The sequence below is a fragment of the Neoarius graeffei genome, chromosome 23 (genome assembly GCF_027579695.1).
Source record: "Neoarius graeffei isolate fNeoGra1 chromosome 23, fNeoGra1.pri, whole genome shotgun sequence".
Lineage (NCBI taxonomy): Eukaryota > Metazoa > Chordata > Actinopteri > Siluriformes > Ariidae > Neoarius > Neoarius graeffei.
Genome location: NC_083591.1, coordinates 42589855 through 42602408, shown reverse-complemented (window position 1 = coordinate 42602408; position 12554 = coordinate 42589855). Strand labels below are relative to the sequence as shown.

The 12554-nt window shown below is 43.0% G+C and overlaps 1 protein-coding gene across 1 annotated transcript in view; it reads right to left on the bottom strand.

The window, feature by feature from the left end:
- Window positions 1–1272: 1272 nt before the first annotated feature.
- Window positions 1273–12554, bottom strand: part of LOC132871227 (potassium/sodium hyperpolarization-activated cyclic nucleotide-gated channel 2-like) — a 162998-nt gene continuing 151716 nt past the window's right edge. The window contains exons 5-8 of the mRNA XM_060905348.1: window positions 10885–11031; window positions 9680–9920; window positions 3422–3586; window positions 1273–2195 (exon numbers count right to left, since the gene is read on the bottom strand). Of these exons, the coding sequence (XP_060761331.1) occupies window positions 1273–2195; window positions 3422–3586; window positions 9680–9920; window positions 10885–11031 (1476 nt within the window). The remainder of the gene's footprint in view (window positions 2196–3421; window positions 3587–9679; window positions 9921–10884; window positions 11032–12554) is intronic.

Sequence of the window (12554 nt, the reverse complement as noted above, 5' to 3'; positions counted from 1 at the left end):
TGTGTCAGCCCTGGCGACTTGTCCAGGGTGTACCCCGCCTTTCGCCCGTAGTCAGCTGGGATAGGCTCCAGCTTGCCTGCGACCCTGTAGGACAGGATAAGCGGCTAAAGATGATGGATGGATGGATGGATGGATGGATGGATGGATGGATATCTACAATAAAGCTAAACTCAAAATACATTTGACAAACATTTTCCTCCCTCGTTTCATTTTATCACACTCCATTACCTACAGCCATAAAATATCCTTTAAATATATCCGAATAATGTATTCACGCAGCAAAACTAAATTGCGAGACAAAAGGCAGGGTATTGCAAAATCAGCATCATATTGCATTTTGGATCACAGTTCAGATATAGATTCTTTTGGTTATCCATTCTTAGTCACTACCGTTTTGGTATCTCCTACTAGAGAGTCAGTGATGTTTATCAGTCAGGAATTCTCAGTGCAGGTCAGACGCTTTGGAGTATTGCCTTTCCCATTACAAACAAATGTCAAAATGCCCAGCAAAATAAATTCAAGAAAAAAAAATTGTCGTTTCACTACAGTGGCTTTACACTCTACCCACCCACCACCACCCTTCACTCCCTCATAGACATTTACCATGTATATGGCTTCTAAACTTGGAATAAAGGCAGTTAAATAAATGGTGTAGCTTTTGAATTCTTTTTTTTTTCCTCTCATTTGACATGGACAAGAGCAAACTCAACCAAGCTCAACTTTGGTTTTTGAGTAGATACAATGAAGATTTTTGTGTCACTTTTTTTTTCTTTTTTTTTAACGTATCCTATTTACATATCAATATAAGATCGACCAGCGGTCTGTAATACTATTTTCATTGCTATTTTACAAGAATGTGAAGAACAGCTAGTTATTTTTGCTACAATTACAGAACAAAGGACGCTCAAAAACACTTTTGCAAAGCTTAAAATTTCATCATTGTCATGTGATACAAGTCCCTGATTTTCTTTAAGTCCCAGCTCAGGCCAGATTGCATTGTATGAACTCTACAGAATACAACAGAAATTTTCTCTTTCTGAGTATTTCTTCATAACAAAGACAGCAAAAGGGAAATTGGTAGCTGAACGATAAGGGAGTAACTACATGAGTGGGACAACTAGGAAAATCCCACCTCTTCAACCAAGTTTGTATCTATTAGTGAAAGACTGATCTGATTACTCCCCCTACACAATACACATTCTGCTTCCTTTGGGTACAGAAAACCTCAGGGTACACAATAGTACCACCATGTCAGCATACACCAGCGTTTGGTCAGAGGTTCGAAGACAGCCTGGATCTTATAGTGGAGTCTGTCTCAGGGAGGCTAACTATAGAATCTTTCTTGTGCACTATTGGCTCGAGATAGCTTGGCCCTGCTCCACCAACAGGGGGTGGAGTGGATGGTGACATCTGGTGAGGCTGTACCATTCTATGCGGTACAGCACTTCTGATTCCAGAGGGCCCAGGTATTGCAGGATGAGGGGCCTGCTGTGGCCCAATGGACGTAGAGGAAACGTGGGCTGAGGTTGGCGGGCTGGTACCCACACCTGTCACTCCTTCCTGGGGCAGAGAGGGTTGGGAAGTGGACAATGCACGGGCATCTTGACTCAGGGTGTCTGCATGCTGCAGAGAGTGGGCACTCTTGCGTGTTGGACTGGGCACATGCTGCTGGACAAGAGATAGCTGAGATCCTGTACGCCCACCCATGGGGCTGCAGCCATACTGGAATGTCCTTGAGCCCGTTGGTGCCAGTGGGCTCTGCACAGGTGGACTGGACGTGGCAGCAGAAGCACATGCACCCCCTGGCATTGGGCCTGGTGGCTGTGGCTGCATGGGAGACACAGGTGCAGGGCTGGAAAGGTTCTGGATTACCTGGAAGCGCCGGACCATGCGGGGAGACTGAAGGATTCCTGCGCCTACCAGAGGATTTGCCATTTGTGGACAGAAGCTCATGGCTACGGCCTGCTGTAGGGTGGCGATGGCTGAAGTGCCCTGCGACTGGCCTGGTGGGGCAAATATGCCGCCAGGGACTGAGGCCGTCATAGACATGGCACGTGGACGCTGAAGGTCCACTAGTTTGACCATCTCTCGGTCGTACTTCACAATCTCCTGGATCATTTCATTCTCTCTGTTGTTGAAGACACCAGAGTTGAGGTCATGCTGCACTTTGTGCATCAAGATGGAGTTCTTCTTACCTGGTAGGAAATGGATAGAAGATGATAATTCACCTCCAAAGGACATTTGCACTTCTATTAATCAGTCACATTTCTAGAATATACTTGCACAGCATTTTAGAGCATTTTTAAAAATGCTGCTCTAACAGATCTATTTCATCAGGCAACTGCATGACTCAGCTGACCTACTGAAACTGAGTAAACATTCGTTTTTCGCATCCTGCCTGCAGGCTTGTAGTACTCAAATCCAGGACTCGGACTCGAGTCTGACTAGTGCCCTAATTTTAAGGACTCATGACTTGACTTGGACTTGAGCACTCAGACTCGTGCATTAACTGCATTCAGACTCATAAACTGGAGACAAGAACTCTGATTTTTTCTTTATTTTTTGCAACATGCCATAATAATTTGGCATAAGATATTTATATCTACATTAATTTTTATACTAATTTTGTACAAGAGAATGCACATTCACCTGTTCATATGTCATGTTCAGGAACAAACTAACATTAGTGCCTGGAGAGAACGCCACTAGGATTGTCTGCTTTGCTTATACAGGCTTCTCGTGCAGTGGGGAAAATGCACTGCTGTGTGTTTGATATGTAGAAGAACTATCGAGGAGACGACGGGGACAGCCTCAAACTTCAATCGTCATTTGACAAGACTCCACCCAGAGAAGGAAGTGACGCGCTATGTTCATTGCTATGTTGATCAGGGGGCTTGCTGAGTGATGAACTAGCTAGTGTTAACCCTCTCTCATGTTATTTGCCCTGTTGATAGTGGGCGTGGCTTGCTGAGTGATGAACAAGCTTTTTATCTGTAGCCTATTAACTAAAATGGGGCAGTCAAGCAGTAACGTTAGTCCAACGCAGTACCAGAGACGGTTTCACATAAAGGCGGCAACAGCCACCATCAAATGGTGCGGTTGGAGTCTTGTTCTCGGACTCGACTCCGACTCAACTCAGATCAATAGTGGACTTGACTCGGACTTGACTTGAAATTTTCTTTAATGACTTGGACTTGAGGTTTAGTGACTTGACTAGAACACTGCCTGCCTGTGATACTAAGAAAACAAAAGTCCAATTTTGTTTTCACTGTCATTGACTTTTGGCTCTTTAGGAGTTTTCTCAGAGTAGTTAACCCACCTTCAGCGTTCATCTTCAACATGAAACAAGTGGCTACACTACTGTTTTTTTGTTTTTTTAAAATGTGGAGTGCACATTAATTGGATCGTACAACCCTCTTACCTATACGATCAAGTCTGTCAATGGCCACGGTCTCAAAAGCTCTTCTCATCATTGGGTACTCCTCCAGAACCTCATTGAAGTTGTCCACAGAGAGTGAGTAAAGACGGCAGTATGTCTCCGCCTGAACACTCGCTGTCCGGCGCCCTCGTGTGAGCAAACAGATTTCTGGAAGAAAAACAAAGCAAATTAATTTGCATCTGCTATTTTGCATAGTGAAACATCACACATGTTTTCCATTTCTCACCCACTGGGAGTATTGACAGCCTCAAGCCAAAGACAGAAAAACTGTGAGATATCACAGATATGGAAACGTGTTTGAGAACACAGAAAAGAGACAGAGAAGTTTAGGCAAAGTCAGACGTCTGAATTGTTGTCTGTGGCTACAGTTCAGTTTTATGAGCTCATTTATGTTTCAGTTTGACCAATATGTATCATCTAATGACAATAGATTAGTTTCATATAGTGACTGAAATGATTGTTTTCGAACATGAGACTTTCTTCGTTCATTATTTCTAACTACACAGTAAAGTGAAGTGTAATGTCCACACACCAGGGCTGATGGTATACCCTGGCTAGTGAGGCCAAGTCCCCTGCCTTTCAAAAATAAACAGACCTCAATATAAGGTTTCACTTCTGGCACGCACATCAGATTATTAGCTCATCCGGCCGACAGGTGATGAGTTTATGCCATCATGTGTTGTCTGTCGTCTGTCCAGCCGTTGTCCACATTTCACGAAAATCGCTTCTTCTCTCTCAATTATTCACCGATTTTTATTATTTTTGGCAGGAAAGTAGGTCTGCCTGGGGTGCATATAGCTTCTATCTAAATTTGCATAATTGCAATTAATATATGGAGTAATTAAACCCTGACAAGCAGTTTCCACACACATCACTTCTTCTCCCTCAATTCTTCACCAATTTTGATTCTTTCTGGCATGAAGGTAGGGGTACCTAGGATGCATATAACTTCTACCCAGATTTGCTTCATTACAATTATGAATGAAGTTATGGATTAATTAAGCCTTAATGAGTAGTTAAACAAAAATAGCTTCTTCTCAGTCAATTCCTCGCCGTTTTGGATTCTTTCTGGCAAATAGGTCGGTATTCCTAGGGTGTATATAGCTTCTGTATATAGCTTGCAACATTTATTGTGCAAGGTGGCCCACTTCTTTAGGTGGATCCTTCTCTTTAGATCGTTCCTTCTGGACTAGACGGGGCTGGAGTGAGCTACGCCGTCACTGATGGTCTCGTATGCAAGTACCGTCCAAGCAACATAAATACAAGCTCTGCAGAACAGATTATCCACCAACTGATGATCAGCAAATGCGACTGACCTAACATCTGGAAGTTATGAGTTCCAATCCCACTGATGCCGCAACTATCTGTGGCCAGGACCCAAGAAAGAAAAATTGGCCCTTTTCTTGTGGGGCATATTCCCTCTCCCCGTAAAACATAGTGACGCTAGCCAATTGTATGTGGAAGAGGGCAGAGAGCTAAGACAGCTCTGAGTGTTTTACACTGCCCTGTAATGCAGCAGTACATGAAAAGCAAGAAGCATGTTTTAGCCTTCACTCTGTCCATTTACCGTAGAAGAATATTGTATGATAGTGTAGCCTGGCAAGCCAGACTAAATGTGAATATTTAGTCTGGCCTCGATCCGTAGACATTTCCGACGGGGGTGGGAGGAACAAACCGTTGTCTTTCAAACTGCCTCTGTGCGTATAGGCCAACGCTCTGACCAATCAGCGCAACAGTGACTGTGACGTAGTCAGAGCGACAGAAAGCAGTGGGGGAGGCCTTGAAATAAATAATTTTTCAAAATGCGTATTAATTAATAAACAGGTTCTAGATATTAAGAAGTTTGGAGATAATGACCACAAGTTTGGAGTCTGTACCACATACTTAACATACACTCTTATTTTTTTCAAGTGTTTTTCAAGGGTTTGCTTAAACTGTTTGAGAGTTTTTATTTAGTGGTGTTTGGTGAAATAATTTCCCTTAAATTTAAAATAACGGGAAAATAAGAAACAATCAAAAAGTAATGTTTCAAAGCTGTTTATTAATTCTTCGTACTGCACAAACTAGCCCATCCTTTTGGCTACGAGCGGAGCCAGCTGGTAGATCAGACTTTTGCCATAGCCGGTCGGCAAAACAGCGAAAACGTCCTTCTTGAAAAGGAATGAGCGGAGAGCCTCTTCCTGCTCATGTTTCAACGAAAACTCCAAGTCTAATTCTTCTAAAACTGATTCCAAAGCGGAGTCAAACGTGCGCTGTTCACTAGCCGTAGCCATCTTTCCTGCTGTGCTTTCTCCAGCGTCGCGCAGCTTTGTCGTCACTCCTGCAAAAGCCCGCCCAAAGAATCCAAACAAAAACCTTGCGTTGTGATTGGCGGGCACGATTTGATGCCCGGGGTGTTTTTGTTTATATGGTGCGAGGCTAGACCCACTCGCTAGGCAAAAATATTTTTGGCCGCTAGGCGGGTGGGTCTAGTTTACTAGGCTAATGATAGTGGAGAGCTGGGGGAAGAAAACAGGGACGAAAGAAGTATAAAGCAAATAAAATCAATCACTGGGTTAAGTGCTAGTACACATTGTATACGCTAGGACTGCGACAAACAGTCACAAAGTTGTGCAGTTCTACTCTTTTTAGTAAGTGATAAAAATGTTCTAGCGCTCCTTGTCGACATTATAAACACTGGCCACTGTATTAATATTGCCTGTCATCAATCAGAGCCGGCCCCCAGCCTGCACACTAAATCAGTTCTGGATCAGCAGATGCAAATTCCAATATCCTCCTTCCAGGAGGCTGAAGTTAATTATACACAGATAGACAGCAGTGTCACTCCACAGCTACTCACTCACTGCTGGGTCTCATTCATCAAGTCAAGAAGCACGCACACCCAAATGACTGCACAAACACAAGCTCGGCCAAGCACGAATACACACAGGTACATATGCGCACACAGACATACACTAACAGTTCGACTTGCATCTAGTGTCTGTCTCAGCTCTATTTTGTGAAATGCCTGGAGGCTAAAACACTGCAATGAAGGGGAATCAAAACCCATACTGCTGCTGCTACTGATATTTCTCTCATGATTGTGTTCAATATCTGTCCCACTGAACACCCCAGGGAAGGACCATCTGAAAAACCCTTTTAACTCAGGCTACAGAAGGCATCTGTTTTAGTCGCAACCTTTTCAAGGTCGCTTGGGGGAAAAGCTCCTGGTCCTCCCTGCTCACTGCGGCTCAGGAGTGCTGAGTCATCAGGATTCTCAAGGCACACAGGGATCATCTTTCACCTCGATAATTCAGAAAAAAAGCTCCACAGATTTGCATTTCATTCATTTGTGCTTCTCATGTACAGTACGTCTTATATGGACGTCTAGAGATGGCATTCATTATTATCATGATAAGAGCAAGAAAATAATATAAGATAATTGGAGGGGGACCACTGAATATATAGTGGTGCTTGAAAGTTTGCGAACCCTTTAGAATTTTCTATATTTCTGCATAAATATGACCTAAAACAGCATCAGATTTTCACACAAGTCCTAAAAGTAGATAAAGAGAACCCAGTTAAACAAATGAGACAAAAAGATTATACTTGGTCGTTTATTTAGTGAGGAAAATGATCCAATATTACATATCTGTGAGTGGCAAAAGTATGTGAACCTCTAGGATTAGCAGTTAATTTGAAGGTGAAATTAGAGTCAGGTGTTTTTAATCAATGGGATGACAATCAGGTGTGAGTGGGCACCCTGTTTTATTTAAAGAACAGGGATCTATCAAAGTCTGATCTTCACAGCGCATGTTTGTGGAAGTGTATCATGACATGAGCAAAGGAGATTTCTGAGGACCTCAGAAAAAGCGTTGTTGATGCTCATCAGGCTGGATAAGGTTACAAAACCATCTCTAAAGAGTTTGGACTCGACCAATCCACAGTCAGACAGATTGTGTACAAATGGAGGAAATTCAAGACTATTGTTACCCTCCCCAGGAGTGGTCAACCGACAAAGATCACTCCAAGAGCAAGGCATGTAATAGTCAGCAAGGTCACAGAGGACCCCAGGGTAACTTCTAAGCAACTGAAGGCCTCTCTCACATTGGCTAATGTTCATGAGTCCACCATCAGGAGAACACTGAACAACAATGGTGTGCATGGCAGGGTTGCAAGGAGAAAGCCACTGCTCTCCAAAAAGAACATTGCTGCTCATCTGCAGTTTGCTAAAGATCACGTGGACAAGCCAAAAGGCTATTGGAAAAATCTTTTGTGGACGGATGAGACCAAAATAGAAAGTTTTGGTTTAAATGAGAAGTGTTATGTTTGGAGAAAGGAAAACACTGGATTCCAGCATAAGAATTGGGCCTGTTTTGCTGCATCTGGGCCAGGACAGCTTGCCATCATTGATGGAACAATGAATTCTGAATTATACCAGTAAATTCTAAAGGAAAATGTCAGGATATCTGTCCATGAACTGAATCTCAAGAGAAGGTATGGTCATGCGGCAAGACCCTAAGCACACAAGTCATTCTACCAAAGAATGGTTAAAGAATAAAGTTAATGTTTTGGAATGGCCAAGTCAAAGTCCTGACCTTAATCCAATCAAAATGTTGTGAAAGGACCTGAAGCGAGCAGTTCATGTGAGGAAACCCACCAACATTCCAGAGATGAAGCTGTTCTGTACGGAGGAATGGGCTAAAATTCCTCCAAGCCGGTGTGCAGGACTGATCAACAGTTACCGGAAACGTTTAATTGCAGTTATTGCTGCACAAGGGGGTCACACCAGATACTGAAAGCAAAGGTTCACATACTTTTGCCACTCACAGGTATGTAATATTGGATCATTTTCCTCAATAAATAAATTACCAAGTTTCATTTTTTGGCTCATTTGTTTAACTGGGTTCTCTTTATCTACTTTTAGGACTTGTGTGAAAATCTGATGATGATGATGTTTTAGGTCATATTTATGCAGAAATATAGAAAATTCTAAAGGGTTCACAAACTTTCAAGCACCACTGTGTATATATATATATATATATCTCATAGGGCTGACACACAACCATTCACACTTACAGTCAATTTAGAGCCACCAATTTACCTAATCTGCATGTCTTTGGACTGTAGGGGAAACCGGAGCCCCCAGAGGAAACCCACGCAGACAACATGTAAACTCCACACAGAAAGGCCCCCATCAGCCACTGGGCTCGAACCCAGAACCTTCTTGCTGTGAGGCGACAGTGCTAACCACTACACCACCATACCATCCTCTTGCTAGTCATGCAAAACATTAAATCCTAACTCCTCTTCAAAACAAGGGTGTATGCCTTTAAGGTTATTGAAGCTCATTCAAGAAATTTGATTCAAGAAAGCACTATAAAGAGGCAGAGCTGGAGTCGGAAGCCTTTGTAAAGCGACTCTGAAAATAAGACCATCATTGTCTACCAATTGTAGGTGGTTGTAAGTGTTCACCATTTGCATTATGGTGCACTGGATGAATCTGGAAATTGCAGGGAAATAACTACAGATGCCTGTGGAGCACTGGCTTGGAGTTTAATTAAATGTGGAGCACATTAAGAGTAATTATCTGTACACCCCCTACCCTTGTCATTGTAAACCATCGGACACAAAAGGCAAACACCTGCACTTAACAAAACTAACTCCAAGATCAACAAAATCGACTTGCTTTTTTCTGCAATCAGCTGACTTTCCATTCAAATCTGCCATTCTGGCTCAGTGCCCTTTGAAAGCATTGGATTACAGCACCATGATATTGTTATTTAATCTGAGCCTGAAGGCTTGCGTGAGATTGACTACATCAAACGGGCTGGAGATTTTGCCATATACGGTATATCATAAAATAAACTCATTAGTGGTTTTCACATAACAGGGATATAATTACCACGCGAGCTTATCAGCATGAGCATTCTAGCTGGCTAAGTACTAACTGAATTATGCCCGTCCCATAAAATTATGCTCGTAAAATGACCAGCTCAAGACAATTATGAGAGGTTTCAAAGGTATTGTTGGGTGTTATCGCCTGGGTGGGAAGCTTTGGATGGTCCACATTAAAAGATGCTTAAATATTCAACTTTAATTCCATCTTGTGAAACAAGCTCATAACTGAGGTAAATCAGGTTCGAAACATTGTAGAGTTTTAATTAGAATTTGCATGGTTTAATTACAGAATGTGACACTTTAATTTCAGCATCATTTCAGCAGTTAGGTTCTCAAGGATGACAAGACACCTTACTGTACCTCCAAAATAAGAGCCATCGGACAGCTTCATTCCCAGAGTTCCTTTGGTGAGGATACTGACGACGCCATGTTGGATGAAGTACATCTTTTTTCCAATGGTGCCTTCGCGGATGATGTAATCCCGGGGCTGGAAGACCTCAAAGCGGAGCTTCGTTAGCATGGCCGTGACAAAGTTGGGCTCAGCGTTGGCAAACAGCGGCATCGAGGCCACCAGCTTACGGCAGTTGAAGTTCACGATTTCCTGGAGAAGGTAGCAGAGGTATACAGATGATATAAATGACATATAGTATAAAATGCATAAAAGCATACAGACACAGGTCAAGAGCTTGAGGGAATGTTCACGTCAAACATCAGAATGGGGAAAAAATGTAGTCCTGGTGACATAAATTGAGGCATGGTTGTTGGTGCCAGATGGATTGCTTTGAGTATTTCGGAAATTGCTAATTGATTTTCACTTACATCAGTCTCTAGAGTTCAGTGTGCTGTATGTTCTGCGATGCTTTTCTTCTCACCACAGGTGTAAAGAGTAGTTTCTAGCCTCTTTGTCAGCTCGAACCAGTTTGGCTATTGTCCTCTGATCTCAACAAGGCATTTCTGCCTGAAGAATTACCACTCACTGGAAGTTTTTGTTTTGGTTTGGGTTTTTTGCACCATTCTGTGTAAACTCAAGACTGATGTGTGTGCAAATCCCAGAAGATTAGCAATTTCTGAAATATGCAAATCAGCCCATCTGGTGCCAACAGCCATGCCACTGTCAGTCATTGAGATCACATTTTTCCCTCATTCTGATGCCTGACAGGCATTAACTGAAGCTTATGCCCTGTATTTGCAAGATTTTATGCATTGGCTGGTGAGGACCACATGGAAAGTGGTTGGTAGTTGTAAATGCAGTGGTACATATTTGCAAGCACATCCAAAAGAGCATTTTGACATGCACCAACACCAACTAACTCATCTGAGAATAAAATAAAAAAAAATTGGATGAGAAAAAAAGCCAATACAGCACACATTGTGTCCTTCCTGAGAGATGGATTGCTTTGTGAAGTACAACTCATTTCACTGGCAGCATCCCTTTATTGTTTTGGAAAGTGAGAAGAGAACTGAGGTAACTGCATGGCCTCTTGGGATTGTTTTTCCATGGATGTTTATACACAGACATCTGCACCAACGTCCCCACCACACAAAGTGAGCATGCTCTGTCTCACCTCTCTGAGCGGTTCGTTCAGTTCCTCCAGGATGCTCTCCTCATCGAACATCTTGCCCTGGTAGCGGTGCTCATAGTAGTCGTGAATTTTTTGCCGGAAATCTGCTGGAAGTTTGTGGAAAGACATGTACTGCTCCACTTGCTTGTACTAAGAGGGGACAAAAATATATTTTTGTAAAGACTTTCTATCTTCTGCACAAATTCATATTTGCACAGATGCCGCTTTGCACTGCTGGCATCACTGAATTCATTAGTTAAACACTCACAGATTGTTTATTTTGGCACAGAAGGAGTATGTTGATGCTTTGAGGTAATTTACATACAGAAATAATGTTATGCTAGATGTAACTTTGAAAATCTACAGTACCAGTCAAAAGTTCGGACACCCCTACTCATTCATAGGTTTTTTTCTGTATTTTGTATTTTCTACATTGTAGAAAAATACTGAAGACATCAAAATTATGAAATAACATCTGGAACATATATGGATTTATGCGGTAAACAAAAGTGTTTCAAAAAAATTACGTTTCATATTTTAGATTCTTCAAAGTAGCCAGCGTTTACCTGGATGACACTTTGAACACTACTGGCGTTATCTTAACCAGCTTTATGAGGTAGTCACCTGGAATGCTTTTCAATTAATAGGTGTGTCTCATCAGAAGTTAATTAGTGCAATTTCTTGCCTTCTTAATGCATCCAAGATCAAACAGTAAATAGTAAATAACAAGATGAACTGTAAGCTACTGCTCGCTTACATATCCCCCCACTCTCGCTTATATCAGAATGCAAGCAATCGAAGGAATAGGACACTTATTATGAATGTTGATTTCAACAAATAATTAACCCAAACTAAATTACAAAGGCCAAACCCCTCCCGCCTCCCCCAGCAGCAGCACACTGGCAGAGGAGCTGAACAACTTCTTTGCCCGGTTTGAGACCACCACCACAAACCTCCAATCACTGCCTCCCCCTGATTCCAGCACCCCACCTCTCTCTCTCCTGGAGCATGAGGTGAGGAAAAACCTGAGAGCAGTGAACCCCAGGAAAGCTGCTGATCCGGATGGTATCCCAGGGGCGGTGATTAAAGCATGTGCAGACCAACTGGCAGGGATCCTCACCAAGATCTTCAACCTCTCCCTGACACATGCCACCATCCCCACATGTCTGAAGGCCTCCACCATCATCCCCATCCCCAAAAAACCTGCCATAGACAGCCTCAACGATTACAGACCAATAGCCCTGATGTCTGTAATCATGAAGTGTTTAGAGCGATCGGTCTCCCAGCACATCAGAGACTGCCTCCCTCCCTCCTTCGACCCTCACCGCCAGTTTGCATACAGGGCAAACCGGTCTACGGAGGATGCCATCGCCCTGACACTCCACACAGCGCTGAGCCACCTGGAGAACAAGAAGAGCTATGTGAGGATGCTCTTCGTGGACTACAGCTCTGCGTTTAATACCATCATCCCGGACATTCTCTTCAACAAACTCATGCAGCTACAGATCCCCCTCCCCATATGCAACTGGATTAAAAACTTCCTGACGAGTCGCCCACAGACTGTAAGACTCGGTCCCCACCACTCCTCCACACTCACACTCAGCACCGGGTCCCCTCAAGGATGTGTCCTGAGCCCTCTACTCTACGCCCTGTACACCCATGACTGCTCTCCA